This window comes from Leuresthes tenuis, unplaced genomic scaffold, assembly GCF_036924035.1.
Source record: "Leuresthes tenuis unplaced genomic scaffold, fLeuTen1.0.hap1 SCAF_13, whole genome shotgun sequence".
NCBI lineage: Eukaryota > Metazoa > Chordata > Actinopteri > Atheriniformes > Atherinopsidae > Leuresthes > Leuresthes tenuis.
In genome coordinates, this window is record NW_027325367.1 from 20,539,731 (window position 1) to 20,565,683 (window position 25,953).

General features: G+C 39.9%; 1 protein-coding gene across 5 annotated transcripts; it reads right to left on the reverse strand.

Annotated features, from left to right (window-relative positions):
- Positions 1–479: 479 nt before the first annotated feature.
- On the reverse strand, positions 480–25,315 carry LOC140267295 (homeobox-containing protein 1-like). 5 transcript variants are annotated; one of them, XM_072362526.1, is made up of 10 exons: positions 25,126–25,315; positions 22,477–23,148; positions 14,825–14,910; positions 12,995–13,105; positions 8,551–8,704; positions 8,267–8,349; positions 7,083–7,178; positions 6,539–6,633; positions 6,114–6,197; positions 480–4,305 (listed from the first exon to the last, which is right to left on the reverse strand). In XM_072362526.1, the coding sequence occupies exons 2-10, from the start codon at positions 23,142–23,144 to the stop codon at positions 4,132–4,134; spliced, it is 1,551 nt and encodes a 516-aa protein (XP_072218627.1). In that variant the 5' UTR covers positions 23,145–23,148; positions 25,126–25,315; the 3' UTR covers positions 480–4,131. The 5 variants fall into 5 exon arrangements, with proteins under 5 accessions (XP_072218627.1, XP_072218628.1, XP_072218630.1 ...); XM_072362527.1 differs by having other exon boundaries at positions 6,539–6,630; positions 22,477–23,151; XM_072362529.1 differs by having other exon boundaries at positions 480–4,318; positions 6,539–6,630; positions 22,477–23,151.
- Between the last annotated feature and the right edge of the window lie 638 nt (positions 25,316–25,953).

A 25,953-nucleotide genomic window follows, 5' to 3' on the forward strand; every position in this document is an offset into this window, starting at 1 on the left:
ATGAAGTGGAGGATGTTTTAGAGGGAGGGGGGAAGGGGGGGGCGCACTGACAGACATGTTGGCCCTCACAAACCACAAGAGGACACCCCCTTCAGAGTGAGCATTAGCACTGGCGCGCACGACGTACAGTGAGAAGAGGTTGTTTCAGGTGTCTCCGGGAAAAATAAACAGCATTTTTACTTTTTCACAAAAAAGAACAGCACCTGAGGGTTGTTTCTTCCACCACGTAAACATTTCAGTCAAGCTCGAGCCGACAGATTTAAAAGAAAGTAAAAAAATAGAATAAGAATTAACACTGGTATTTGCCAACTGGGTCATGGCATTTCTTAAAGTCAAAGGCAGTTGATTAAAGTGTCTTAATGTGAGATATTGATCTCTGTAGGCTGCAGGCAGCGGCCCCCCCAAACTGTTTGTGTGAGAACGTCATACCAAACTCCACACAAAGTTTCTCAACTCTACACAGATACTCAAACAAAAACAAAAACAATTAATGTAATGCCTGCTTTTGATAGCGTTTTCTCCTATATGCTACTATGTTGCATTTGTTAAAGCTTTTGTAGTGAAGCCTTCGTGATACAAGTCAAAATTCCTAAATTGTAGTTTTTAAGTCAGATATGGCATTCGTAATGCACACGTCAGTTGTGTTTCTAACGGCTGCTACAGCCTTAGTCTGGCAGTGGAACAACAGGTATTTATATTTTCATTCAGCCTTAAACAAATCAGTATTTAGTGCAACTATGTCTAACCGCTGTTCTGTGTGAGCTACACTCGTGTTTTGGGGACATCAAAAAGGCCAGATTTTACAAGGGAGTCTGGTATGACGTTTCATCTGGAGACCATAACATACAGTTCATGTGATATGGTTATAAAGAAGAAGTTGCACTGAAATGTTCACCCCAATACGCATTACCCCCCATTATAGAACACTGAATATTTGCTGCTTCAGTTGATGGCTCTGAGGACAGAAGGTTAGATTTCAAGCTTTGTTAACGGCGATATTAATTTTTCATAAGGTGCATCATCATTCGCCTTTCATAACACAGCTTACTGCCTCAGATACAAATAGAGGGGAGACTGTTGCACAGTCAAATGAGGGATGACACAAAAGAAACAATGTTTAAATGATTTTTTTTTTTTTTAAAGAAATTTAAAAGCATAATTTAACAACAAAGCATGTTTCATTTAAAAACATGTCATTCCTTTTTGTACACCATAAAAATAAAAAGAGCATAAATACATATATTTTTTTCAAAGTTATACCTTTTTGAAACCAGTTTTGTATCGTTGTATTGCAGCTTCTTACATACTAAAGTAGTACAATGAAAATGGAGCTTTACTAGACTGCCAGAGGACAACCACACACCTTTAAAACTCTATGTTAAACACTTTCAGTGTCGTGACAGGTCGTCATCACTAGCATCCGATCTACGAGTCAAGTGAGTCATCGGTTTTGTTTTGTCCCGTTTGAAGAATATTTTCTCAGTTCTCCAAAACCATCAGACAGAAGAGCCTGCACTAGAAGAGTTCCACATTGTAGGGAATTCATTTACTCGCTTCCTGCGACAAGAGTTGGATGATCAGATAAACGCTCTCATTAGTGTTAGTTAAACATGAAGCCAAAGCTCTACAAAGACTCGAAACGGAAGAACCACCACATCACTCTGTGTCTTATATATTAAACCCATACAGCGCGTCTGTGAAAACGAAGCTTTATGGTGTCGTGTGCTATAGATAGTTCTTAGCTGAGCTTGAAGAAGAAGCAGGAGAAACCGACTATTGCCTCAAAAGCTCCACAACGGACATGTTTGTCTTATGTCGAGGAGTTATTGCCATTTTTCTCAGAGCTATAGCATATGGCACAAAATGGGAGGCAGAGTCCTGTGTTCCTGAGTTTGACTCCAACTGTTTGTCATATAAGAGATAACATGGTAAACAGTCATTCGGAAGCCTCAAATTTGCCATCCGTTTGTTGCCATCTTGTTTAAATGAACAAGATACTTGAAACCTGAGTGGTTTAAAAAAATAAAAATTAAAAAAATTAAAAAAGCCAATCTTTAAGGCCCCTATTCAATGATAAAATTATATTACCAGCACACAAGTCCTGACTCAAGCTAAAGACACTGTAATGGTTTGTGAATATATATGGGCCTAGGATTTCATGAGGAAAGTTGATGCTTTTTGAATTGGAGGAACCAGAGATGTTTAGGAGGCGGCGCATTGCAACCATTGGTGGTATAGGACTCTATTACAATACTAATCTGCTTGTTTCTCAACCTTCAGCCAAAGCTCAAAAATACTGGCTCTGTCAAATTGGAGGTGGCAGCAGTAACAACCTTCTCATCCAACTCTTGGCAAAAATAAATAAATAAAAAGCTTATCAAACATTCCAGCTTCTATTTTAACTTGGTCTCCCCAAGAACAAATCTCAATTTCCCAAAGAAAACTGTTAATACTCGACTTCTATGTAGAACCAAAATACAGGCCAGGCTTACGGCTTAATTTTCAGATCGAAATGGTTTTGGAGACATTTCATGCAGGACAAAAGAATACGGTGAGAAATAGTTTCTAACATAATCACTTTAAATGTATTTGTTTGATTCTGATTCCTGTCAATAATGACCTTTGAGGCTCTCTCTATACATATGTTCTTACAATTTCCAGTGCTGATTTACTCTAAATTGATGTCTGTTTTGATTAAAAAAAATTTAAAAAGGCAAAATTTCTTAGGGCAAATATAAAAAGGCAACGTCACAGAAGTAGTAAATAGCTTCAGGGTATTTCATCATTATATGAGCGCCTGCTAATATCTACCTTTACTGACATAAGTCTACTGTAGTGTCAAGCCTACAGCGGTTTGCTAAGCTTCACTGAATTTGAAAGGAGGAAAAAAAAAAAAACACACCAAAGGAGTTAGCAGAAATTTGGATTCACTCGGACACTGTTCTTAGATCAGTCTAAGTATATTTACCTTTGGCATGGATGACATTTAAAACAAAGCACAAGTGCCCCTTATTAGATAGCTTAAGAAGTTTGTTTCATTATCACATTTACCCTGGACTGATCCTCGTAGACTCAAGTACTAAAGAATAGTGTCACTCAGGAGCTTAATACAAAGGCCAAATGATAATTTGTGTATCCAGTTGCCATTTGAACTAAAAAAAGAAAAGAAAAACTGCCGTAGCTGCTGATGGAAATTAAACCTAACATCAATTTTGGTGAATATTCGTCAGAAACACCAGCCTACACAGAGAAAATAAGGAACATCTGTCTGTTTGAAGTTAAGGCTACTTCTTTTCAGCAGACCTTTTTGGAAAGTAGGGGTTTGGTTATTAATCCAAGGCAGCAGCTCCACTGCAAGCAAACAAAAAGAAAACTCCACTGAGGAATGACAAATAAAGAGGGCAAAAGACAGACAGATAATATGCTGCCGTGCTGCCAGAGAGGGGGAAGAGGAAGCTCTCTCCAGAGATGATGATGCTCTTCGGATGAATTGCACTATGATGAGGTGGATTTGAGGGGCAGGGAAGTAGGCAGGTAGCACAACATGAGGCGAGTGTGACTGAGAACCTTAAGAGCCATATGTGTATATATATTATATATACAGTACACATTATTTTTCTGAGGTTGACGTTGAGGTGAGATAGACTGAGAATCGGCTCAGACAACCAGGCTGGAGAGGGAAGGAGAAAGGGCAGCAAGGAAGAGGAACGAGAAGAGGTGTCCTGTGAGCAGAGTGTGCAGAGGGGGAGGAGAGGAGCTCCTGGGAAACGCAGTCCCACACAGGAGTCACCGTTTTGGGTGGTTGGAGAGTTTAAGGACCGGGATTCCCCTTTTTTCTTATTTCACTGGATCATTTTCACAGAGGAGAACAAAGAGTCTACAGTGACCAATTTCAACCAGCTGTTCCAATATATTGAGTAAAATGGGGAGAGGGAATAATTACCGTTTACATGGACAATGTGGGAGGAGGGGAGGGAGGGGGGGGGGGCAGGGAAGAAGAAGCAGTTGGCCGTGGGGCAGACTGAGGAACAGAAGGTTTATTAGGAAACATTATTTTGGTCTTTTTTTCTTTTTTTTAGCTCCCCCAGTTTCACCATCATTTATACTCCTCCTCCTTTTGCCCTTCTTGACTCAATTTTTCATTCCCTTGCTCTCATCCTGGTTCCTGTGTTGTTCATTCATCCTCCAGGGACTCCGTCTTGATATCATTGGGGACGCCTCCGGTTCTGGACAGGGCCAGGATGGTGTGGTTGACAGCGGCCATTTCCACAGCCAGAGAGATGGGGTCCTGGTGCTCGCTTTGCGCTGCGTTGTCGTCCTGCCACACAGAGAAACAGAGGGGGAACGGGGGGCAGAAAGGAAGACAGGCAGTGTCAAGAGGGTTACAATTCATCCCATTTAAAAAAAAAACATGGTTTAAAATAATAATAAAACGGTGTACTTATGATAAATCTAACAGGTTTTAAGTTGCTCTTTATAACAACTCCATGGAGATGACTTTACAGCTAAATCTTAAATTAATCCAACATAAAACACACACTCCTAATTTAATGACTTAATATGCGGTTCTGCTCCAGCATCCCTGAGCTTTTCATCTGTTATAAGAGCTTAAGAGGGCCTACAAACCATTCCGCCTGGGCCAACAGATTTGCCTACTAAGAAAGCCCAACTTACTTTGTTCAAACTAAAAACACATACACATTTTGGTGAGACACATTTTATTGATAAACTCTGCATGACATCTTGAAGTTCCCTGCAGATGGCAGGCTCATCCCACATAGTAATGTGTTTTCCGTCTTTCAGTAATGAATCTCAGTTGCATTGCAAAGTGAATTCCCAAACGCTCATTATGGTCATCATTTATGTGACAGCTGACGTCGCACAACTTGTGTTGTTCATCTTGTCCACCGTCAATGGTACAGATGCTAACAGCCATAATTAATGGCATCTATGGACAGTGTATTAATGTCAGGTGGGAGAGTTACTACTTTTTTTATTATTACTATTATTATTTCCTTGACCTATTTTGCCTGCAAAACAAGGGAAGTAAATGTCAAGTCAAATGTATTTGTTTAGCACATTTCATGTACAAAACAATTCAAAGTGCTTTACATAAAATAAAAGCACTTTGAATTGTTTTGTATATGGCCACAAACTTCAACCTGCATAAATATTCATACAGAAAACAATTACCTAAAGGTACTGTTGCCAAAAATGGTTCTACAAGCTGATGAGTCACAGAATGTACTTTCTTCTACACACACTACTTCTGCAACCAACAACCAACTACTACCTACTACTTCTGAGCTCCTGTCCTATAGACCAATGGTGCAAAGACATGGTGCAATATGCTGTTCTAAGTTATTAAAAAATAGTGAAAAAGAAAAGTGAAAAAAAAAATCTATGTGAACAGGAGTAAATATCAGGTCTATCCAATTTAGTGTGAAGAGTGAGTGAGAAGAGTTTCACCAGCTGATAAAAGAGCTGCAGAATTATCCTTCAAATTAGCCCTATATTCTGTACACTGTACAACTCTTTAAAAAATTTTTTTTAAAAATCATCTCTGATGTAGGGAAAATCTGTTCTAGAACCTAAAAAACACTGGAACAGGTTGCTGTGTAAATATGACTGATAGGACACTAAGTTGTATTAATTTTTGAATGTGCAACAATATTAAGTAATGACAAATAGTAAATAGTGGGGTGCAAACGCTGTGAAACCCTGTTTCCAGAAAAGTTGGGATAGTTATGCATCAGTTTACTGAAGAGGAGACAGACCATCCAGTATGTTATCATCATTATATTGTCTTTGTACAATTATCAATCTATAATGAGCTGAATTTGCAGATTTGCAAATCAATTTTTTTCCAGGTTGTACAATACAGCAATGCTTGTTACACACACACCAAAACACACAAACGCATAACTGTCATACCTGTGACAGGAGGTCATGAGCAAGCTTTGCTTTGCTTTAAAGAGTCACAATCAATTCTACTAATTCAGGCTTGCGTCTTAATCATCTATCCACAAAATTATTAAGCAGTGGTGTAAGCACAAGTTGCAATGTTTCAGTGTGTGTGTGTGTGTGTGTGTGTGTGTGTGTGTAGGAGCTACCTGTGTTGGCGAAGTGGGCTCCAACCGATAAAGGCCAAATGGCCGGCTGAGAGGTCTCTTGTCAAAATAAGGGAGGTCACAAGCCTGGAAGAATTTCAACAAACAGGATTACTGTGCTGCGTTAATGGGAGGAATGCTACTTTCCGTTGCTTCAGCGCTGTTTCCACTGGTTACAAAGAGGGGAAAAAAGCAGTGTGACCATCTGGTAATTAATAGAGGCGTCACATCTTTAAGAAACTGAGAATTTTTGTGTATTTGTGAGGATGTTCCTTAAAAACGAGGACATAGTGCTTGGTAGAGAAACTGAAATACAAGACGAGTATGTAAAGATACAGCATGAGGTGTAGAGACTGTTGGTTTGTCTTCACATGAGTCTGTTGCAGGACAGTCTGGAAAATTAATCTGGTTTGTGTGCCACACTCCACCTGCTCTGAGAAGTCGTTGCCATCAATGTCATCGCTGTTGGAGTGTCCCCCCGGACTCTGCACGTCTATGCCATGACTCTCCAGGATTGTGGCTTCTTGGAGGAAGAGGATGGATTATTAGATTTACGATTAATCACCAAAACCAGACTGATTTGACATTTCTAACACATAAAACATCAGACCACATCATTTTAACATTTACTGCATGGACAGAACGGGTCAAACCTTTAACTGCTATCAAACTAAAGATGAACATTAGCACAAAAAGACAAAGAAATTAACTGAGTGAAACAAGGTTTTTATTTCACTGTAGTTATGTTGACATCTTTCCAAAAGTTTTCCAATTGGATAACAAATATCCAATTATTGACTATCATAAGCCTAATTAGAATGGTAGTCTGAATTAATTAATGATGAGCTAATAAGGACAGGAAGTATGTAAGATAAAAGTCATGTAAGCACAGAAGGATGGTATTAGATGTGTAGTGTTCTGTCACCAACAGCCACTTTGGACACCAGTGGTCCCTTCTCAAAGCCACATTACCAATGTTGGCTCGTCTCTTGATCTCTTTGCGACGATTGGCAAACCAGTTGTAAACTTTTAAGGAGGTGACCCGCTCAAGATCAGACAACTTCTTCCCTGGAGGAGGACAAAAAAGAAAAATGCATTTACCACTTTATATGACAGCACATACTTCCCCATGAATTCTCCTCTGAGTTGAGCATCTAAGCATGTTCGCTGTGCAGAACGTGAAGCTAATAAGCAAATTTGTGATTTTTGGATATAGAAAACCAACTGATTCAGCTCAACTTTGTTAAGTCTTTTTCCTTTCTGCTGTGCGTTTACTGTATCATGCCAGGATTATGCTTGCTGCATTTGGTCATAGTGCCAGTGAACTGTACTGTCTACACAGCGGTTTCTCTTAATGGCTCATTAAAGCAAAGAAAGAGTCAAAGTACGGATTCACATCTTTGTCCAATAAAGTAAATTCTGATCAACACAGCGTTGTACCTATAATCTCCTTGAATATTTACAGTAGTGTCTGCTGCAGCAGCTCAGGACATATCGTGTCTTCTTTGTGTTCTTTTGGTAATCAGCTAAGTTGTTGCAAAGCTATGAAAACAACATCCCGATCCATTCATGGGGATCTCTGGAGACCTCTCACAGCCACACTTCAAACTCCCAAATGTTTATCAACTCATAATAATTGAATTTTTATTGAATTTTTTTTAATTTCATTTTGTTATCAATCATTAACAATAATTCATATTGTAGCGATATTATCCATCAGGGATTAATGCATAATTATATAACTGAACTGAAATATATAATGTATGAGCTACAAAGCTACAAAAATTCTGAAACAGGGATGCTTCATGCACATCTTAAACTTTGCAGAATAAAACACCTATTAAAAAAATAAATAAATAAATAAATCACCATATTAACAATGGGAAACTCCCGAATGAGTGCCACAGATTTGATAGTCGTAAAAATTTGTTACATATCAGTTTTTGTTCCAGCTATTAATCTATTGGGCACCATAACACCCAAGTATAGACAACAATAAATATATAGTGTATTTCACATCAAAGATGTATGAATATTTGAAGAATACTGGGGACATTTTTTATTTTTTTAAATGACAGGCAAAGGAAGCTACATATACCAAAAAGCATATAGTACGTAAGTAATTCATCCTGTCTGGCACATTTTGTGTAGCTTACCTGGCTTCTGAATTACAGCATTGCAGGCATTTGCAATCTCCTCCCTCTTGGCCTCATCTGGGTACTGGTTGTCATTGAAGTAGCTATAAAAAGCCCAACAGTCGCAATGAATAAATCAATTTCTCCAAAAAAGGAACAAACTGGAGTTACTGCTGTGGCATATTATGTATGTTATACTACCAGGCCAATAGTGAGAGTCACAGACTTTATTTTCTCATTGTCAAGGTTGCGAGAGCTCATTGAGGAAATAAACGCACATCTTCTCAGGATCCTTTCATCCTCACCTCTCCATCACAGCCAGGCACTCTTTTCTCCAAGTGAAGCGGCTTCCCCGACGCAGCCGGAAGGTTCCAGGAGCCGTGGTGAGGGGTGGTGGGGTTTGCCTCCACTCCATCTCCTCCAGAGGCAGCGGAGCTGGCCGCATGTTTAGAGTGGCACCTGGAGCGGCAGAACCACTAATCAGTTACAACTGAAAAAATGTTTCAGAGAGAGAAAAGCCATAGTAAGTCTGCAGGTGTTTTTGTGGTTTGGAAGCACAAACTGAGCTACTATAACTCACAGAGCGCAGTAATGTGTGTTGGTGCACAAACGGACAGAAAGACCATATCATTAAAAAACGTACAGAATATACACCTGCTTAAGCTGACCTCACAATATATCCCCACTCTAAACTTTACTAAATAGTGCTGACGAAGACTCTGCTGCCTCCTCAGAAGTCATGACCACAGCAGAAACAACAACCACACAAACAGTCGATTTGCACTCAGACTCATAAAATTTACACATTACGGCTCACATGTGATATGTGGTCAGAGGTTCACACACTCCATCATAAAGAGGTCTAACTGGGTCACACAGTCCAGGTTGTCAGAACAGCATGAATGAGGCTGTCTGTTTCTCTGCAGCAGTGATGGAGGGGTGTGTTCTGGGCTGGGCTCAGTCTGGCCATAAATAGCACAGAGCAGTTTCTAGTGCTGATGGTGTTGGCAGGGCTCCACCAAGAAGCATGCCGCAGAGGAAGACGAGAGGAATGTCTGCTGCCAGGCTATAGGTGGATACAGCATATGCACGATGGGTTGTTTTTTCACAGCAGAAAACTACCATGAAAACTACAAGATCAAGTCAAACAAAGTTATTTCGGTTTGGTTATTCTGGTTTCTATATATGCCAATCCTGATTTTCTTTCATGGCAAAAAATAACGCATTTTTGTTGGTTAAGTAACGGGAAATATACAAGTCCAACCTTTGGAAAAGTCTGGATGACGTGGCTTTGGTGTTTTGGGCCATTTTTTTAGTCCGGGTTCCCAAGCCACGAGGCCACTGACCAGCACAGCATTTGCTGCTGGGCTGCGAGTGGTCCATCAATCAATACTTCAAATTCCTCAAAATAAACGCTAACTGTGCAGTGGTGACACTGAATGCAACCGAGCCTGCATAGCTGCAGCTTTCTCACTGGAAGTACAGGGACAGTGAACAGACAGGGGCACATCGGACATGTTCCGAACATTAGCACCGATTTTGGTTGAGACCCCTTTCAACTCAGACAAATTCAAAGAGGAGCAATAACTCCTCGTTAGAATTTGCTAATTTGAGACTTGATCCTTTAAGGGCGTGTTAACACTTCGGAGGTTTAGTTTGATTAAAACAAACACTGGTGCTACAGCTCCGTTAGTGCAGATCATTTGAAGAAGTGAGCGCTGTCATTTGAACTTTATCCACTCATAACAAACAAATTGAGACTAATTCGTACACATCAAAATGAACTCTGGTGCACTTGGATGTAAATATGAATACAACACAAAGACATACAAACATATAATAAGTGATTCTTTCTTGATGCTTTCCTAATTCTTCTCATGTTTTGCTAATTAAAGCTCGGTAAAGGTGTCAGATCCACCGTTTCCTTTCAGCATATCTTCACTTATACGTCTAATTTGGTCTTTAAATACTATTTTGACTATATACATCAAAAGTCCTTTGTGACGTCTTCACTGGTCAAAACACCACCGACTATAGCCTAACTAAATCCAGGCTGCGCATTTATCCTGACATATGGCATTGTTTTGGAAGTTTTTAAGTTGTGTTAGAGAAGCTGTCAAATCAAGGGGTGACCTTACCCATCGGCCTCTGATCAGGCATCTGTTGCTCTATGAAGGAAAATGCCAGTGTGAACAGCAACCAGTGTGAACCCCAGGGTTCATTTCTGCTGGGGTCCAGATCGGGGAACCAAACAACTAACGCACTTTAAAACTTCAAATCCAACACAGTTTCAATTTGGAGCAACAATGAGGCCATTTAGGTTCAATATTCAAAGTCGTTATTAAGAACAGAGGGAAAAAAAAAAGGGAAAGCATAGCTTCAGCAATAAATGAGAACTACCAAGTAAAAGCTCACAGAAGATTCCCAAAAAGTTCAAAGAGTTCCTGGCAGAATTGGATACAACAGAAAACATAAATAAGCTCACAGAATATGTCAGCTGGGACTAAATGTGAAAAAGGAACTTGAAAAAGGACATGTTATTAGAAATGTTATTTCAGCATCTTTCAGAATCTTTAAAAAAATAAAAGTGAACCAAAAGTATACCAGCTGCCTGTTTTGGAACAAGACTCCTGACCTAAAACCCACAGAGCACTTGTGGAATGCCACGGAGAAAACAAGGAAATGTTCAAGTCTGGATAAACTCTGCTATATGAAACATGGAGGACACTTTCACCACTGTAAGAACAGACACTGGCTGATTCAAGGAGCAAATAAATAAAACAGATCTACAAGTTAAAATCTAAAATATTAAACATGACAACCTTGTGGTCCTTTTATGTCTCTGAATCACAAATCTATTGCTTAATCACATAAAACCTTTTTTCCTGTGAACTGCTTTGTTTGAATAAGAAAATAAATGTTGTGTGATTTGATATTTAACTAAATTAAATTTCTTTAAGCGGGCCTTAAATGTCCACAGAACTTTCTGGAGCTACTCATGTATTACCACAGGTTCTTTTATTTGCACAGCCCTGATCAGTCAAAGTATGTCATTATAACAGAACTTTGTTGGGGATTGTTCGTAACTTACAAAGTTAAGCTTGATGAGACTTGCCAATTGCGTCTGACCCAGCAAAGATTCAAAACATATGACTCAAACTGTTTTCAATCTGAGCGAGCAAACAATAAACATAACTGACTGGTGTTCTCCCACATACAATATCCCAGTGATTAGGTAATTATTCAAGAAGGGCTCTCTCCATTATCCTCTTGTGGATGTCCACAACAGTTGTTGTTTGTTTGTTTTTTCTCGAGGTACATTTCCAATAAGGACATCTACTTCTCCTACTAAATAACAATCCCTACTGAATTATAAACTCTAATTACAACAGAAAATATATAGGAAGCACTTGACAATCTCTGTGCTCAGAAGGCAATGGAATATATTGAGCCCTGCGATTGGTGGGCCCTTTTATAGGGTTACAGAGAGCAACATGACAGTAATGCATTAAGGGATTTATTTTAGTGTTTAATTTATTGAACATCCTTTCTTTAAATGGGTGGACTGTTCTGCCGGCTGTGGGACCAAATAAGGAGCTACCCGAAGGCTTTTCAGTGAACGTTTTAACTGGAAAATGGATCTGATGAAAAGAAGACCAGCCAGCGAGCTTGTTGATCATGATAGCAGAAGACAGTGAGGAGGATATCGTTATCAACTGATTACCTGCGCAAAAGAAGACCTACACTGAGCTGAATTTGATGCAGAAAATCGATTCGAGCAGCTATACAGGGTACTCCTGGATGACAGGACCAATCAAAGCACAAAGGTTTTACAGCTGGGTTGATTTTCCATTTGGAAAAATGGGGGTTCTGATTAAAGAAGTTTAACCAAGTCAACTCATCAGTTTTCAATCATTCAATAGAAAGTAACAAAATATTTGTGGGTTGCAGTTCCAACTGAATAAATCCACTGCTTTGTAGCCTGTGTTACAACTTATTTGAGAAAACATGTGTCATGATTAATCAGTGATTAAATGACAGAATGAAGTTCATTCAATTTCAATTAAATTTAGTCTATCTATGTAGCACCAAATCACAACAAAGTTCATCTTAAGGCACTTCAATGATACAGTCCCATTCAAGCCAATTGACTGCAATGACTCAGATCAAGGCATCATTAGCAGGCTTGTGCAGAGCTTAACAATCTTTGGAAGAGATCCATTTCATCTGAATCAGGTGTGTTGAAGCATCTAAAACGATGTGTCCCGGATGCGAGTGTCCCGACTGTAGAATGTAGAAACTGTAGAATCATGTAATTGAGTTGGTTTTGGTGTGTTCAGCCTTTTTTCTGCCCTACTTTGTTGCCCTGCTTCGTCACCCCCAGAGTATATGTACAGCTTGTGTGATGATGATATTCCTTGAAACATGAGCTATTATTGTTTTTGGGAACAACACGGTTTCAAAACTTACTCTGCCAGACTATTGCCTTAACTTTTGTTTGGAGCTGAAGTGGTGAAAGGGAACTTTTGCTGTTCGTCAAGTATCTAAAAGGACAATTGCAAGGTTTCTTTTTTTAATCTTTTGATAAACTACTGCCATCTTTTGAGCAAATTTTGCAATAGTGTTCTGAGTCTTTAAATGTGCATGAAATATAAACTGTGGACCATTGTGTTTCTACACCTGGAAAAAAATGTGTTTTTTTTTTTTTTAAAAGGTGAGCAGTGTGCGCTCTATTAAAGCCATGTGTACCTGGCGTGGTTTTCTCCAGCGTGTACCAGCGGTAGAAGGCTCTCTTCTTCTGCTCACTGAGGTCGGAGCCGTGCTGCAGCAGCCAATGGGAGATCCTGCTCTGGCTGATGCCTGGAAAGCAGTCAGACATCGAATTACAATATGTCGAGCACAAGCAAAATCTGTAGACATCTGTTGGAAGAACTCAAAAGACACGGAGGAGAATATCAGATGGTTGAAGTGTTTTCTTCTCCTGCAGCTCTGAATCCATTTCTTCTCTCACGCCTCTCTTATATAAGCAGCGATAATCGAGAAACTGCTCCACGCTACACTGCTACAGTGCCTACGTTTTAAATTCTACCAGTATTACAACAGTGGTTATGATGCTTCTTTGTTAACTCAGGTTTTCCTCCTCAGGCTTTCTGTCCACTCACATGAAAAGCGGGGTTTACGAGTCATTTTAAGGCTTCTTCGACATAAAATAAACAAATCAAATCACATGGTACTTCATTCATTAAAAAGAGAGTTGTATGAACGGAGAAGTTTGAAAAATATGAAGATGATTATGGAAAACAATTGCTCCAATTAGGACAACAGAGGACTGCTGCCAAAAACTGTTCATAGTGCGGATTAGTAAGTTAATGCATAGCGGCTGTTTACACCACGACCGCTGCCCATGAATCTAAAACTTCAAATGTGGTACACAGGTCAACTTTGAAGATGAAGGTTAAATTACAGATCTTCTGTCAGTTGTTTGATAATTCAACATTTATCAAAAGTCAATTAGGCACTTCCAATTTTGTACTGATGTCAGACATAAACTTCCAATCCATCTGCCTGATAACATTTAAATGTTTCAGTTCAATTTTGCCATCTGGCATATCATCAGGACAAGAATCGGTTCACGATTTCAACAGAGCCACTGACCTCACATCATGGAACACTCCGCAGGGGCCTGCACAACAAATCAGGTGCAACAAATCCTGGTTATCTTCAGCTTATCTCATTTTAGGAAATAAAAGTAAAAACTGTTGGTATCAAATTTTTGAAAGTCAGCGAGAACAAACTTTTAGAGTGATCAGTTCCCATTTAAAACCGTTCACAGAGTCAGTCTGTTTGACTCCTCAGAGTCAGAGACTCTTTCTCAGTCCAGTTTTCATCTGTTCATTTTTGGCGAGAACCGATTGTTCCAAAGATGCTTTTACATGTGTTGATCTCTTATATCCAAACCTAAACTTCTCTGGAGCAGTGAAAGTTACTATGGTGATACAGCCTGGCCAAAACTAAGGCAGTCTGGTGATACTGAAAAACTAGAAGGTTATGAGCAGATTTGCCAACCTCACTAACATTTACTGCTGAAGGCCAGAACATAAACACAGTAAACAGAAAAGAGTCATGTTTCCAACATCCTTGGAACCGTTAAGGCAGGGATGTCAACACACGTGATTCAGATTAAATGGATCTCGTCAAAAGATTGTTAAATTCTGCACAAACCAGCTAATGAAGCACCAATCTGAATCAGGTGTGTTGGAGCAGGGAAATATCGAAAATCTTTTGGAGTTTGAAATCCCTGGTTTAAGGCATTCTGACTCACCTGCTGTGCTTTTATATTGTTTCTGTGAAATGATGCAGACAAATAAAGAGCAGTAATTAGACTGGATCAAATCCAGAGCTCTCTCTGATGTTTGAGGGGGCAGCTAGAGAAATCAATGTAGTTCCCTGACATGTATCCAGCAACATGGAAATAACTTCTAACTAAAACTAAGAGAAGAACCAAAGTGATCAAACATTTCCAGTAAATGCATTAAATAACCAACATGACTTTATTCATGCATTTTTGTTGCTACTAACCAGTCACTTGTGCCACCACTGCCTGAGAGATCCTCCTGTTCCCTAGGAAAGCTTTGATCTCTTCTTTCACCAGACTGCTGTCCCTTCTGCAAACACAGAGAACACAGAAACACCACTTAACAGACTGTCTGCGATCCAATCAAGAATGCAAGTGGCATTTCAAAGAGATTTCTAAAAGTAGCGTAAATAGCTACATGACAAACAAACAAAAATATACAGTGACTGTTGGAGGGATGAAGTGCTGATGCACATGCAGAATGACGGCTTTTATTTTTGCACCGTTTATCTGGATTTACTCGTGTTCAAATGCCATATCATTCCAGCATTATAAATGTGTAATGCTTTTATCGCAGACGCTGTACTCATTTACATCATTTGTTTCTTATTCCCCACAAGAACAGACTCCTTTTCATGAGTTTCTGTATTGCAGCCATTCACAGAAAACCATTATACAGCCTCCTCATCCTGGTCTACATTTTGACAGCATTACTGTGCTTTGTTCTTTTCTGCGGCTTCTGCATAATCAACGCAGTATTTTATAGAAGCACAAAAGGCGGTGGCTCTGGAACCGAGCCATAATCAAGTAATCTATATTTTCAGAATGTATTTAAGGAGCATGTTTTTGCAATCTCTAGCCTCGGTGGGAAATATACACATATGTACATATATTAGGGCTGGGCACAATAACGTTATTTTTGCGTTAACGAATGAATTCATTATCGCTGACAATTATTTGTCTCCCATTAACGCGTTTTTTATTATTTTTATTTTAAATGTCTGTTGCTCATCGGCTTTTATTTTGAAACAGTCCATCGTGGGCGAGCCTAGTATGTTGCTTACTGCTGCGGCTCACAGGAAACAGTCAGAAAAGAAAAGAATGACGGATGAAGCCGGCAAAACAAACGTGGAGAAGGTTACGGAACTTTTACATGGCCATTTTCATTTCAAAGTTCTTTCAGACGGCGCAGACTGTGTTTGGTGCATTTATCCATAATAAAGAGTATAGTTATTTTTTTCCCCACAGGAAAGAATTTCCAGTTTTCCAATATCCTCCACATCAGCCTCTTGCAGTGCAGCTAAAATTAGAGCTCGAAAGCGCTGCTTGTATCGACACTGGCAAATCAATGTAGCACAAGCTGCTGTACAAGACCAAGGGAGAGTGGGGTGAGGAGGAGGAAGGAGGGGGTGTGTTGGATGCCAACCCAAAGGCCAGAACCTTGCGAAGAAGGAAATGTTCACTTTAAAGAGAGAGAAATTGGAAGGGCACTGTGGGATTGTTGACACGCTAAGACCTTGAGACGCATACATAAACACACACGCACATACCCTGCTGGGTGTGATGCAGAGAGAACGAAGGCTTCTGGACATTACTTAACTTTTTCAGCTGTCTAAATATGATGTGTAATCTAATGCAGAGACAGGTAATGCACTACATGGTATGAAGCCTGAGCCCTAAATGCCTATTTTCACTGCGACTGTTCATACAGGGGAGCCAGAAGGCAGCAGGAGCCCACCACAGTAGGAAGAGAGGGGCTAATGTGTGAAGTGCTAAGAAGGATGGAAGAAATGGCTGGCTTGCAAAGAATGATAGATGATAGACCTGTCTGAGTAATGAGCCTAACTGGATGTTACTAAATGCAATTTCATGTACTGTTTCCACTAGGTGCAGGATTCTTCTTGGAAAATGTAATCTTGAATCTTTTCCCAACGCCTTTCACAGACTCCTTCCCTAATGCAACCCACTCTTTATTGTTTCTTATCCATAGTCTACATAAGGCTTCAAGTCCACCTCAGTTATTTATCTTTGTGGTCTATTTATTGTGTGGAGGACAAATGCACTAACCACAGCTCATGTGTTCTCATGCTAAAAGAAAAAAAAATCTTCAAATGAATAATTGCCTGACAACTCTCGCTTTTCCTTTGTGTTCAGTGGGGTTTGTGGTCACTTTGTACAATCCCAATTCTATAAGCATTGTCTTACAAAATGTTCCAGATGTGTAGTTCCATAGGCACTCAGTGGAGTTACATGAGTGCCATCGAATCGGATTAATGGCTAAATTACAAAGAGACTGAGTTATTCAGTTCATGTAGACATATTAATCTGACCAAAAATGTTTTGTTTTTTTTAATTTTTAAAAAACGGATCGTATCGGGTTACTCGTGATTGGATTAAGACCCTGAGATAACTCTATCCAAATGTACACTGAATGTGCATGGAGACGATATTACTGTTGTTGTTGCCGCCGTCGGAAAGAAATAAACAACGGCCCGTTGTGCATCGCGTGTTGGTGGTGGTGAAGACATCAACTGGTAGTGGCTCTATTAGCGATAGTTAAAATGGGTACAGCGCCACTTATCGTACCGGAGTATGACATGCTTTGTGCCAGTGATTCGATTCATTCAGCGCCATATATCCAAAGATAATTACCCTTGCTCAGATAAGGAGCATAACCCAACTATAGCTATAATCGAGTTATTCTCATCATGTAGACCCACTGACTGATGCATCACCATACCGTCGGAGATACAGGCTTCTGAACGGAGTGCAAAGAACAAGCCAGATGGTCTCTCCTCTTTAGTCCGGAGAACGTGGTGTGCGTGATTTACAGAATGAATTTCCAATTTTGATTCGTCCGACCACAGAAAAGATTTCCACCTCGCCTCAGTCCATTTTAAATGAGCTTTGGCTCGGAGAAGACGGTGACATTTCTGGATCACTTGTTATGTGCCAAGGTAAACAATGACAATGATTTCTGGAAGTGTTCCTGAGCCCATGCAGGGATTTGTTTGACGGAATCATGCTTATTTTTAATGCAGGGTCAACCTAAGGTCCTGAAGATCATGGACATTCAATTTGGATTTTCAACTCCATTGTATACAGAGACCTCTCCAGATTCTCTGAATATTTTGATGATAATACGTACAGTTGGTGATTAAGGTTGCAACAATTAGTCAAGGCTGTCGACAAAAAAAAAAAAAAAAAAAAGTGTCAAGGGTCTGGGAGCATTTCACCCTCGACACCCAGGAAAAAAAGATTATCTGTAAGAGGAAGCCCGTTGGAGCTCTGGGAGATTCTCAGTATGATATTTAGATATTTAGCTTGTTAGCGTAGCCTGCTAGCTAAATAAGCAGAGTTGTCTTGGATTTTAACATTAAAGTGCAACATTGAAATTGTATTATTCAACTTCACAGTCCGGAGTTACAACCACGCTGTATTCTTTTTCACTTGTTCACTTTTTGATTGTTTTGACTGTTGGTGCATTACTGCCAGCCGTCTTCTTAGCATTTTCAGTTAATGTTAAAAGTCAAGATATAATATGACTTGAATGTATCCTTTTTCAGTTTTTGATTGTTTTAATTAGTAATTAACTGATTAGTTGATGACTATTTGACTATCAAAATAGTCGTTAGTTGCAGCCCTATTGCTGATGGAATATTCAAAGTCTTGAACATTAATAACAATATTGTGAAGTTGCTTCCCAACTTATAAAAATGTTTTTACAAAGTGCTTTATCATTGTTCATCTTTACTACTGAGAGACTTTGCCTCTCTACGACGCTCTTTTTATACTAAATCCCATTACTGACCTGTTGCCAATTAACCTAATCAATAGGACTATGTTCCTCCAGCTGTTTCTTTATAGAACCAATTACTTTTCCAGTCTTCAATGTCTGACATTGTGATTGGTTGCTGACATTTTACATTTCCATGTTTTTTGTAAATAAAATATTGGGTGTTTCTATTTACTCTCCTTTCTTTATCATTTATAATCGGCTCGGCAGCCCTACTACTTAGCTGTCCACCTGGTGGCAGGGTCTATATATTTTCTGTAAAACAAAATAACCTAAACACTCCCAATGTGATGATGCCCAACAGGGATTTCTTGGATTATTGTTGTTACTGTTGTTGTATTGTTTGGGTTGATTGGCAACTATCAAAAGGTTTAGCTTCATAATAATTCAGTTCTTAATTGTCAAGGGTTTATTCAGAGACTTATATACATTTACCTTTACTGGGGGGCTGATAACAGCCTGGCTATGTTTGTGATGCTCTCATCATCGTACAAGCTCAACGTAGGTAAGAGGACCTCGGTAGGGAATGAGGTCAAAGCGATAGGGGTTAGTCACTACTGGTCTATTCAAATGTCAAGGGTTTGTTGTTCTGTTTTTTTTTGTTGTTTTTTTTCTCCGTCTCTGGTATTACCCATGTTACATCTATGTTACCTGCTCTGCTGTACACAGGTTTAGTTGCTCCAGTCCCCATATTAAAATCAATTAAATAATGACAAATACACCCGTGCAGTACAGATGTTTAACTTTCAATGTTAAAGGTATCAATATAAAAAGGAAGCGTATTATTAACTACTTGAAGCAACACCAGATTGATATAGCTCTACTGCAGGAAACCCACCTGAATGAAATGGAGCATGATAAATTAAAACAAGGGGGTTACAACCAGGTGTACATTTCTTCCTACACCTCACGAGCTAGAGGAGTTGCCATACTAATTAATAAAAAAATTAATTTCTGATTAATTTCCACCTATAAAGACAAAGGAGGGCGATGGGTTGTTGATCAAGGCACAATTTTCTCCCAATCCATCACTCTAGTAAATATATATGTACCCAATTATGATGATCCCCAGTTTTTTCACAATAATTTTATCAACTTAACAAGCCCCCACAGTGAAATGTTCATTGGGGGAGGTCATCAACCAAGCAGACAACTCCAACACAAGCAGCAAAAGCATTGAAAACGGAGCTCCAAAACTTTGGTCTCTGTGATATTTGGCGCAGGCAGAACCACCTAACCCGAGAATACTCCTTATACTCCCCAACCCATTACAGCAACTCAAGAATGTATCTCTTCTTGGTTCCTTTGGCTAAAGCCCATACAATTCCTCCATGCGAATATTTAGCAAGAACTATTTCTGACCACACGGGGCTTTTGATCATAGTCCCTTCCACTGAATCTTCTAGCTCTCTTAAAAGATGGCGCTTCAGTTCTCATCTACTTAACGATTTTGAATTTACTGAGTTTGTTAATAAGCAATTAGATTTTTTTTTTTTAGATAAATCAGAACTCCGCCTCATCTAATGTTGTTTGGGAATCAATGAAGGCATACATGAGAGGTCAAATCATATCATAAACATACGGTAAACGTAAAAAATATAGATCAAAAGTGAAAAGTCTAGAAAAAGAAATAAAACAACTCGACAGGGAGCACCTCGTTTCACAAAACAAAGAAATTAGACAAACTTCAACAAAGCAACTAGAATACAACACTACAACCACTCAGAAAATAGAGAATGCAATGAGAAGGACGAAGCAAAGATTTTATTAGCAAGAGGATAGAGCCGGCAAACTTCTTGCCTGGCAAATTCGGAGGGAAGAAGCTCAGAGAGAAATATATATCTTGAAATCAGGCTCTAATAGAATTACTAACCCAAAAGAAATAAACAGCACCTTTAAGCAATTTTATAAAGGAGTCTATACAACCCAAGGTAGCTGTCCTGAACAAATAGAATTATTTTTAGATAAATACGACCTTAAAAAGCTTAAAGGGGAGGCAAGGGAGAGCTTAGAGGGAGTTATTACAGAAAAACAAATATTAGAAGCCAAACTTAAGTCAGGTAAATCCCCCAGCCTGGATGGCTTTCCTGTTGAATTTTTTAAGGCTTTTCTGCCCATACTACCTAACCCCTTACGGTTAATGTATAATCATGCTATTGGAATTGGAAAGCTACCAGAATCTTTAGAACTGGCGCTAATCACGGTGCAACCTAAACCAGGTAAGGACCCGAAATGATGTAGTTCATACAGACCAATCTCACTTTTATCTACAGACTACAAAATATTCTCTAAAACACTCTTGTTACGATTAGGAAAACACATTCCAGTTTTAATTAATTTAGACCAAACTGGACTTATCCAGAATCGCTACCCAATCGATCAGACTTTTTTTTTTTAACATCATACATGCCTCTGAAACAGATAGCTCTCCAACAATAGCCGTGTCTTTAGACACGGAAAAAGCTTTTGGCCGCGTATCTTTATGAGGTAATGTACAGAATGAATTTTGGCCCCACTTTCTGTAAATTGGTTAAGATGTTATACAGAAGCTCAACGGCTCAAATTCAAACAAATAATGATGTTTCTTCTAAAATTGCTCTCTCACACTCCACAAGGCAGGGTTGCGGTCTCTCGCCCTTGTTATTCGCACTAGCAACTGAACCACTAGCGGTGGCAATAAGATCACACCCATCAATTAAAAGGGAAACATATACGAGGGGACACTCAAATTTCGCTGTATGCAGACGATGTCCCAATTTATTTATTTAACAGAACTTGAGTCATCAATACCCGCATTGTTAGAAACATTAACCGAATACAGCGCTATTTCTGGATATAAGATTAATCTCAATAAAAGTCATGCCACTTAACACAGCTGGAACTAAAATATCGAGACACAATATACCCGTCCAATGGAGTCCAGAGAAATTGACAGATCTGGGCCTTCAGATTTCTAATGCACGTTCAAGGGCTTTCTCTTTGAACCATGTCCCTCTACTTAAAAAAAACTGAAGCAGACCTCAACAGATGGGCGAACCAACCTTTGTCTTTGATAGGTCGTATTAATTGTATTAAAATGAGTGTTCTGCCAAAATTCCTCTTAGATATTCCTCCTCTCCGTTTCAAATGCTACCCATTGCTATACCTAAATACTTTTTTAGACATCCGAATTCACCGGTATCTAAGTTTATATGGAAAGCTAAGACTCCCAGAATTAAGTTAAAAATCCTTCAGGGAACACCTCAGGAAGGAGGATTGAGCCTCACCAACTTTGAAACTTATTACTGTGCAGCACAACGCCGGGCAGGTATGAGTGAGAGAACATATGGAACTGAGGCAAGACACAGAATTTATATCATGCTGTTCCATCTGTAACCAAGAGGGGGGTTGCTGTAATTTTGCTTCCCATACCGACACCAATATGGACCAATAGTTCTTATTGCGCTCAAGAAAAAAAATAATAATAAAAAATAAAACTTAAATCAACAGTTAAAAATGAGAAAATGGGGGCAAACATCATCTGCTGATGAAGTTCATGTGACACTAAGCTGACATTGTAGAGATTGATAACTTCTGTCTCTACTTCAACTTTAATATATGTACGTGTTCCAACAGCAGCTGCAAACAATGGGGCTTCAGTTGAGTTCCACTTGGTGCTATTTTAGACGCGACAGAAAATGTGCTTTCTTGCCTTTCCATTATGAACATTATTGCCAGTAAAGACAATCTGCCACCTCCAACCTAGTAATTCTGTAACACTCATGCTTTTCAAAATGGAAATACATATGTCAGAGGAAAAGCATGACAGAAAAAGCCTCCAAGATTGCTCTTAAAAGCACCTGTAGTGTGTTCTTCTGTGGTTTAAACACACAAAGGCATTACAGATCCAAAGTGGATGAAGGCTTTGAGATCAGCATCGGAATGTCACAATAACGAGAGAAATCTCAGAGGATTATCTGGTCACGTGATCACAACAAACAGTCAAGTTCTAAATGCATGAACACCGAAAGGTTGCTATCTGCAAAGTAAAGTTATTAAAACAAACATTACAGAGAGCATGTCATCTCCATTGATATTTACCTCATCAGCTCCTCCACCTTATCATCAATGTCCAGGTCTTCTTCTGTAGCTTCAAACCCAAACGCTCGTGTTGCCGCCGCACTGTTCACAGGATACCGCGGAGGAGACAGCTTCCCATTGGGTGTCGCAGCTAGGCTGTCACGACCATTCTGAGCCAACGCCACCAGAGCCACAGGTGATGGCAGGATAGCAGATGGTGGCGGCGGACCAGGGGGTGGAGAGGTGTTGTAGCTGTTGCTGGGAGACAGTGAGAGTCCCCCACCGCTGTTGAACTGTGTCTGCGTGGCCGTGGAGATTTTGGAGGTCATGGAAGAGGTGGTAGCGGTTGAGTGATCACCGGTGCCGCCTTCGGTGCTGTTGCTGCCATTGCATGACACAGAAGTGGTGGTGGTTGCAGAGGCAGTGGTGTTATTGTTGAACGCTGTGGTAGTAGTATTGGAGGCAGAGTTGTTGGTGCAGCTGTTTGCCGCGCCTACTCCATAACAGGACGAGGAGGAGGAGGAAGAAGAGGTGCGGCGACCAAACTTGTCGCCATGCTCCCGGTCCAGCCGGTCTAAAGTGTCAAGCGCATGCAAGATCTCCTGCTTGGTCATGCCGGAGCGACGCAGCCTCTGCAGCAGATCTATCTGCTCGATGGTGAAGCGTGGCTCCTCGCTGAACTCAGACATCCTGCTGCTTAATGAGAGACACAGCAGAAAGCATGTGAAAGAGAAGAGAAAGAAGAGGAGGGAAAGGAAACAGGATATTCAGGGGGGCGTTAAGGAAAGTAGGAAGAAAACCAGCGGAAAGTCAAGAATAAATCAGACAGATAAAGAGATGGTGGAGGCAACAGAGGAAATGAGAGGATTAAGTAGCAAAGAATAAGAAGGGACACAGTTGCTGATGGAGAAAAATGAGAATGATGGAGAAGAGAGGGAAAGACAGGTAGTGGAGGAGAGTAAAAGAATAAAGCCAAAAGGAAAGGGGAAAACTACAGGAAGAAAATAAAGAGGCAGCAGATTTTAAAAAAAGGAAGACAAAAGCAAGACAAAGAAGTGTGAAAGAAAAGGGAAGGGAGGGGCAGGGCATAAAATCATCTATTTTTGGGAACCAGCAGGCAGAGAGCTGGAGTCACCTTGACAGCTGATGCTATCTTAACATTCTGATTGTCGTTCTTTAAGAGCTACTATATAATCCCTGCTCTGCACACCACCCACGCTGCATGTTTTTCATAAGCGATTTGCTGTGCTCAAAATCAATGCCACTGGAATCAGACTGCGGCAGATTTTCCATTTTGTGTGGCAGCCCAACCTATGGTTGATATGATAAATGGTTTGAAAGGGGTCACTGGCATTTTGCTACGTCTGTGTTACTCGAAAAAAAAAATGCTTTCAGGGTGCAATTTCACGTTATTCTGCAGGAAAGTAATATTACAGTGGCGAATATAAGAAATTACAAGTCTGATGTCAAAACGAGAGGAACTATTCCAGACACACACAGAGGAAAGTCACTTTGGGAGAGCACTGAAATAGAGTAACTGTGCAGCATGACAGGTCAGCAGCACTGGTGAATATTAACTCATCCCTTAGTTGTCATTTTAAACTCATAAAGGAAGCTGCTAAAGCTGTGAATCATTATAAAGATCTGTCCCATCTACCTGGGATGGAATTTAAACCATAACTGTTCCAATGGCAACTTTAACAATGAGCATCATTATTTTTAACCACGAGTGCACTTGTGTGTTACTCTTCCTTATGTGTGCAAATGTACAAAATACATAAAACACTGAGCCTCTTAATTAATTACCCATTTTGATCAAGTATTAACCAAGTTAACAATTCACTTTGACCCAAACTGGTTTAACTGGAGAAACACAACGAGGAGGAGTAAACCCTGCAGGAAGTCAGAGATTCAACTTTATGTTTATTCCTTCACTGGAGAAAAGCAGATCAAACTGGGCTACTTGACAGATGGTGAAGCAAACTTCGTTTTGCCCACATCCCTACCGGATTGGATAACAGTCCGAACTAGTTGAAAAACTTAGAGAACACCACGTTGGTGATTCTATTTCAGTTGTCCATAATGCAACAGATGAGGTTTTCCTACCTTTACACAAAGTTTGCGTGCGTCAGACGTTTCTGACTAAACTCTTAACGGTTCAATGGGGTGTCCTAATCGTCAAAGTGACCATACTTGGTCGGCGATGTCTCCTCCACCATGTGTTTTTTGTTTTGCCGACTAAACGGACCCGCAGTGAGAGCACAAATCTGTCCCTCTTTTCGGCGCTGCGGGCGAATCGCTGGCGGTGCCAGCTTTCACGCCCTAAGCCCAAAAGCTAAGGTTAGCAAATGTTTCCGTGGAACACGGACAAGGAGCAATCGGACGTTAAATCAAGACAGCTTGCAGCATTCAAACGCTCAATGAATTGTATCATTCCCAGTGGTCCTGTTGTTGCATTTAAACTGACCACAGTTCGCTGACATCACAGAACACGACTTGCAACGTAACATGAGCTATTTCGGTCACATTGGGGCTGTGGAGTGATTAGCATAATATGCTAACCATGCCAACGCTGATACTAGCTGGCGTTAGCCGCCGTCGCTGGCTAGCGAACGTTTGATATTAATAACATCACTTTTAGTATTGTAGGTAGCTAAGTATATGACTTACCTCGGTTCAAATCGTCCACTTAACCATTTAATTTTAGAACTAAAGCAAAGGCCAGCTGTGTCGTTTACTACAGACGAACAATAGAGCAATTTGATAACAGTGCCCTGCGCGACCCTTTTCCAAGGATTTCTAATCAGAGGCGAATAATTTGCCTCTCTGCTTTGTCTGTCTGACAACAGCCATATTGACAACTAACACCTCCGACTAGCTCAGAGGGAACTGTAGTTTTACTCCTCCAAAGACCTCTGCCATGCGGCGGCGTTTTCCAAACTAAAAACTACAAGTCCCTGGAATAAGAGCGAGGGGGAGCTGATGGTTCGCTGATCTACAGCTGTCACAAAAAAAGGCGATGCAGTTTTTTATGTGGCTATAGCAGCTGCCCTTCCTAACTACGTTTATACTAGCTCATCGACCACCCGCTGTCTGGCACAAGTAAAACTACATCTCCATCTGCAAAACGTGTGATAATATTCACAAAAAATTTACTGTGGAACAGGGCTCTACATTAACTTTTACGATCACCAGCCAATGTGGCTGGTAAGTTTCTGAAGTTACCAGCCAATCAGAATTTCCACTAGCCACATTTTTTTCCCGTGCAAAAAAACAGAGGAGAGCCACTGAATTAATTTGATCATTTTATTAACAAAAGCTTTAAATTAATCTTACAGTGAAGTTGGGAATGTATAGCCAATTAAAATAATTACAATAAAATTAAACTTAAGTACATACAAAAATTATCCGAAACATTTTATTACTCATGAACCCTTGCATACAATTCAGGGGTCTAATTTGACCAATTTTTTGTACATAAAAAAACAAACAAACAAA

Bases quoted from the DNA above. Each gene is read 5' to 3' on its own strand.
- LOC140267295 (XM_072362526.1), bottom strand. From the start codon at position 23,144: ATGTCTGAGTTCAGCGAGGAGCCACGCTTCACCATCGAGCAGATAGAT. The intron at 14,911-22,476 runs GTAAATATCAAT...CTGTGTTTGCAG, and splicing joins AAGGTGGAGGAGCTGATGAG to AAGGGACAGCAGTCTGGTGA. The intron at 8,350-8,550 runs GTGAGGATGAAA...GGCTTTTTATAG, and splicing joins TGCCTGGCTGTGATGGAGAG to CTACTTCAATGACAACCAGT.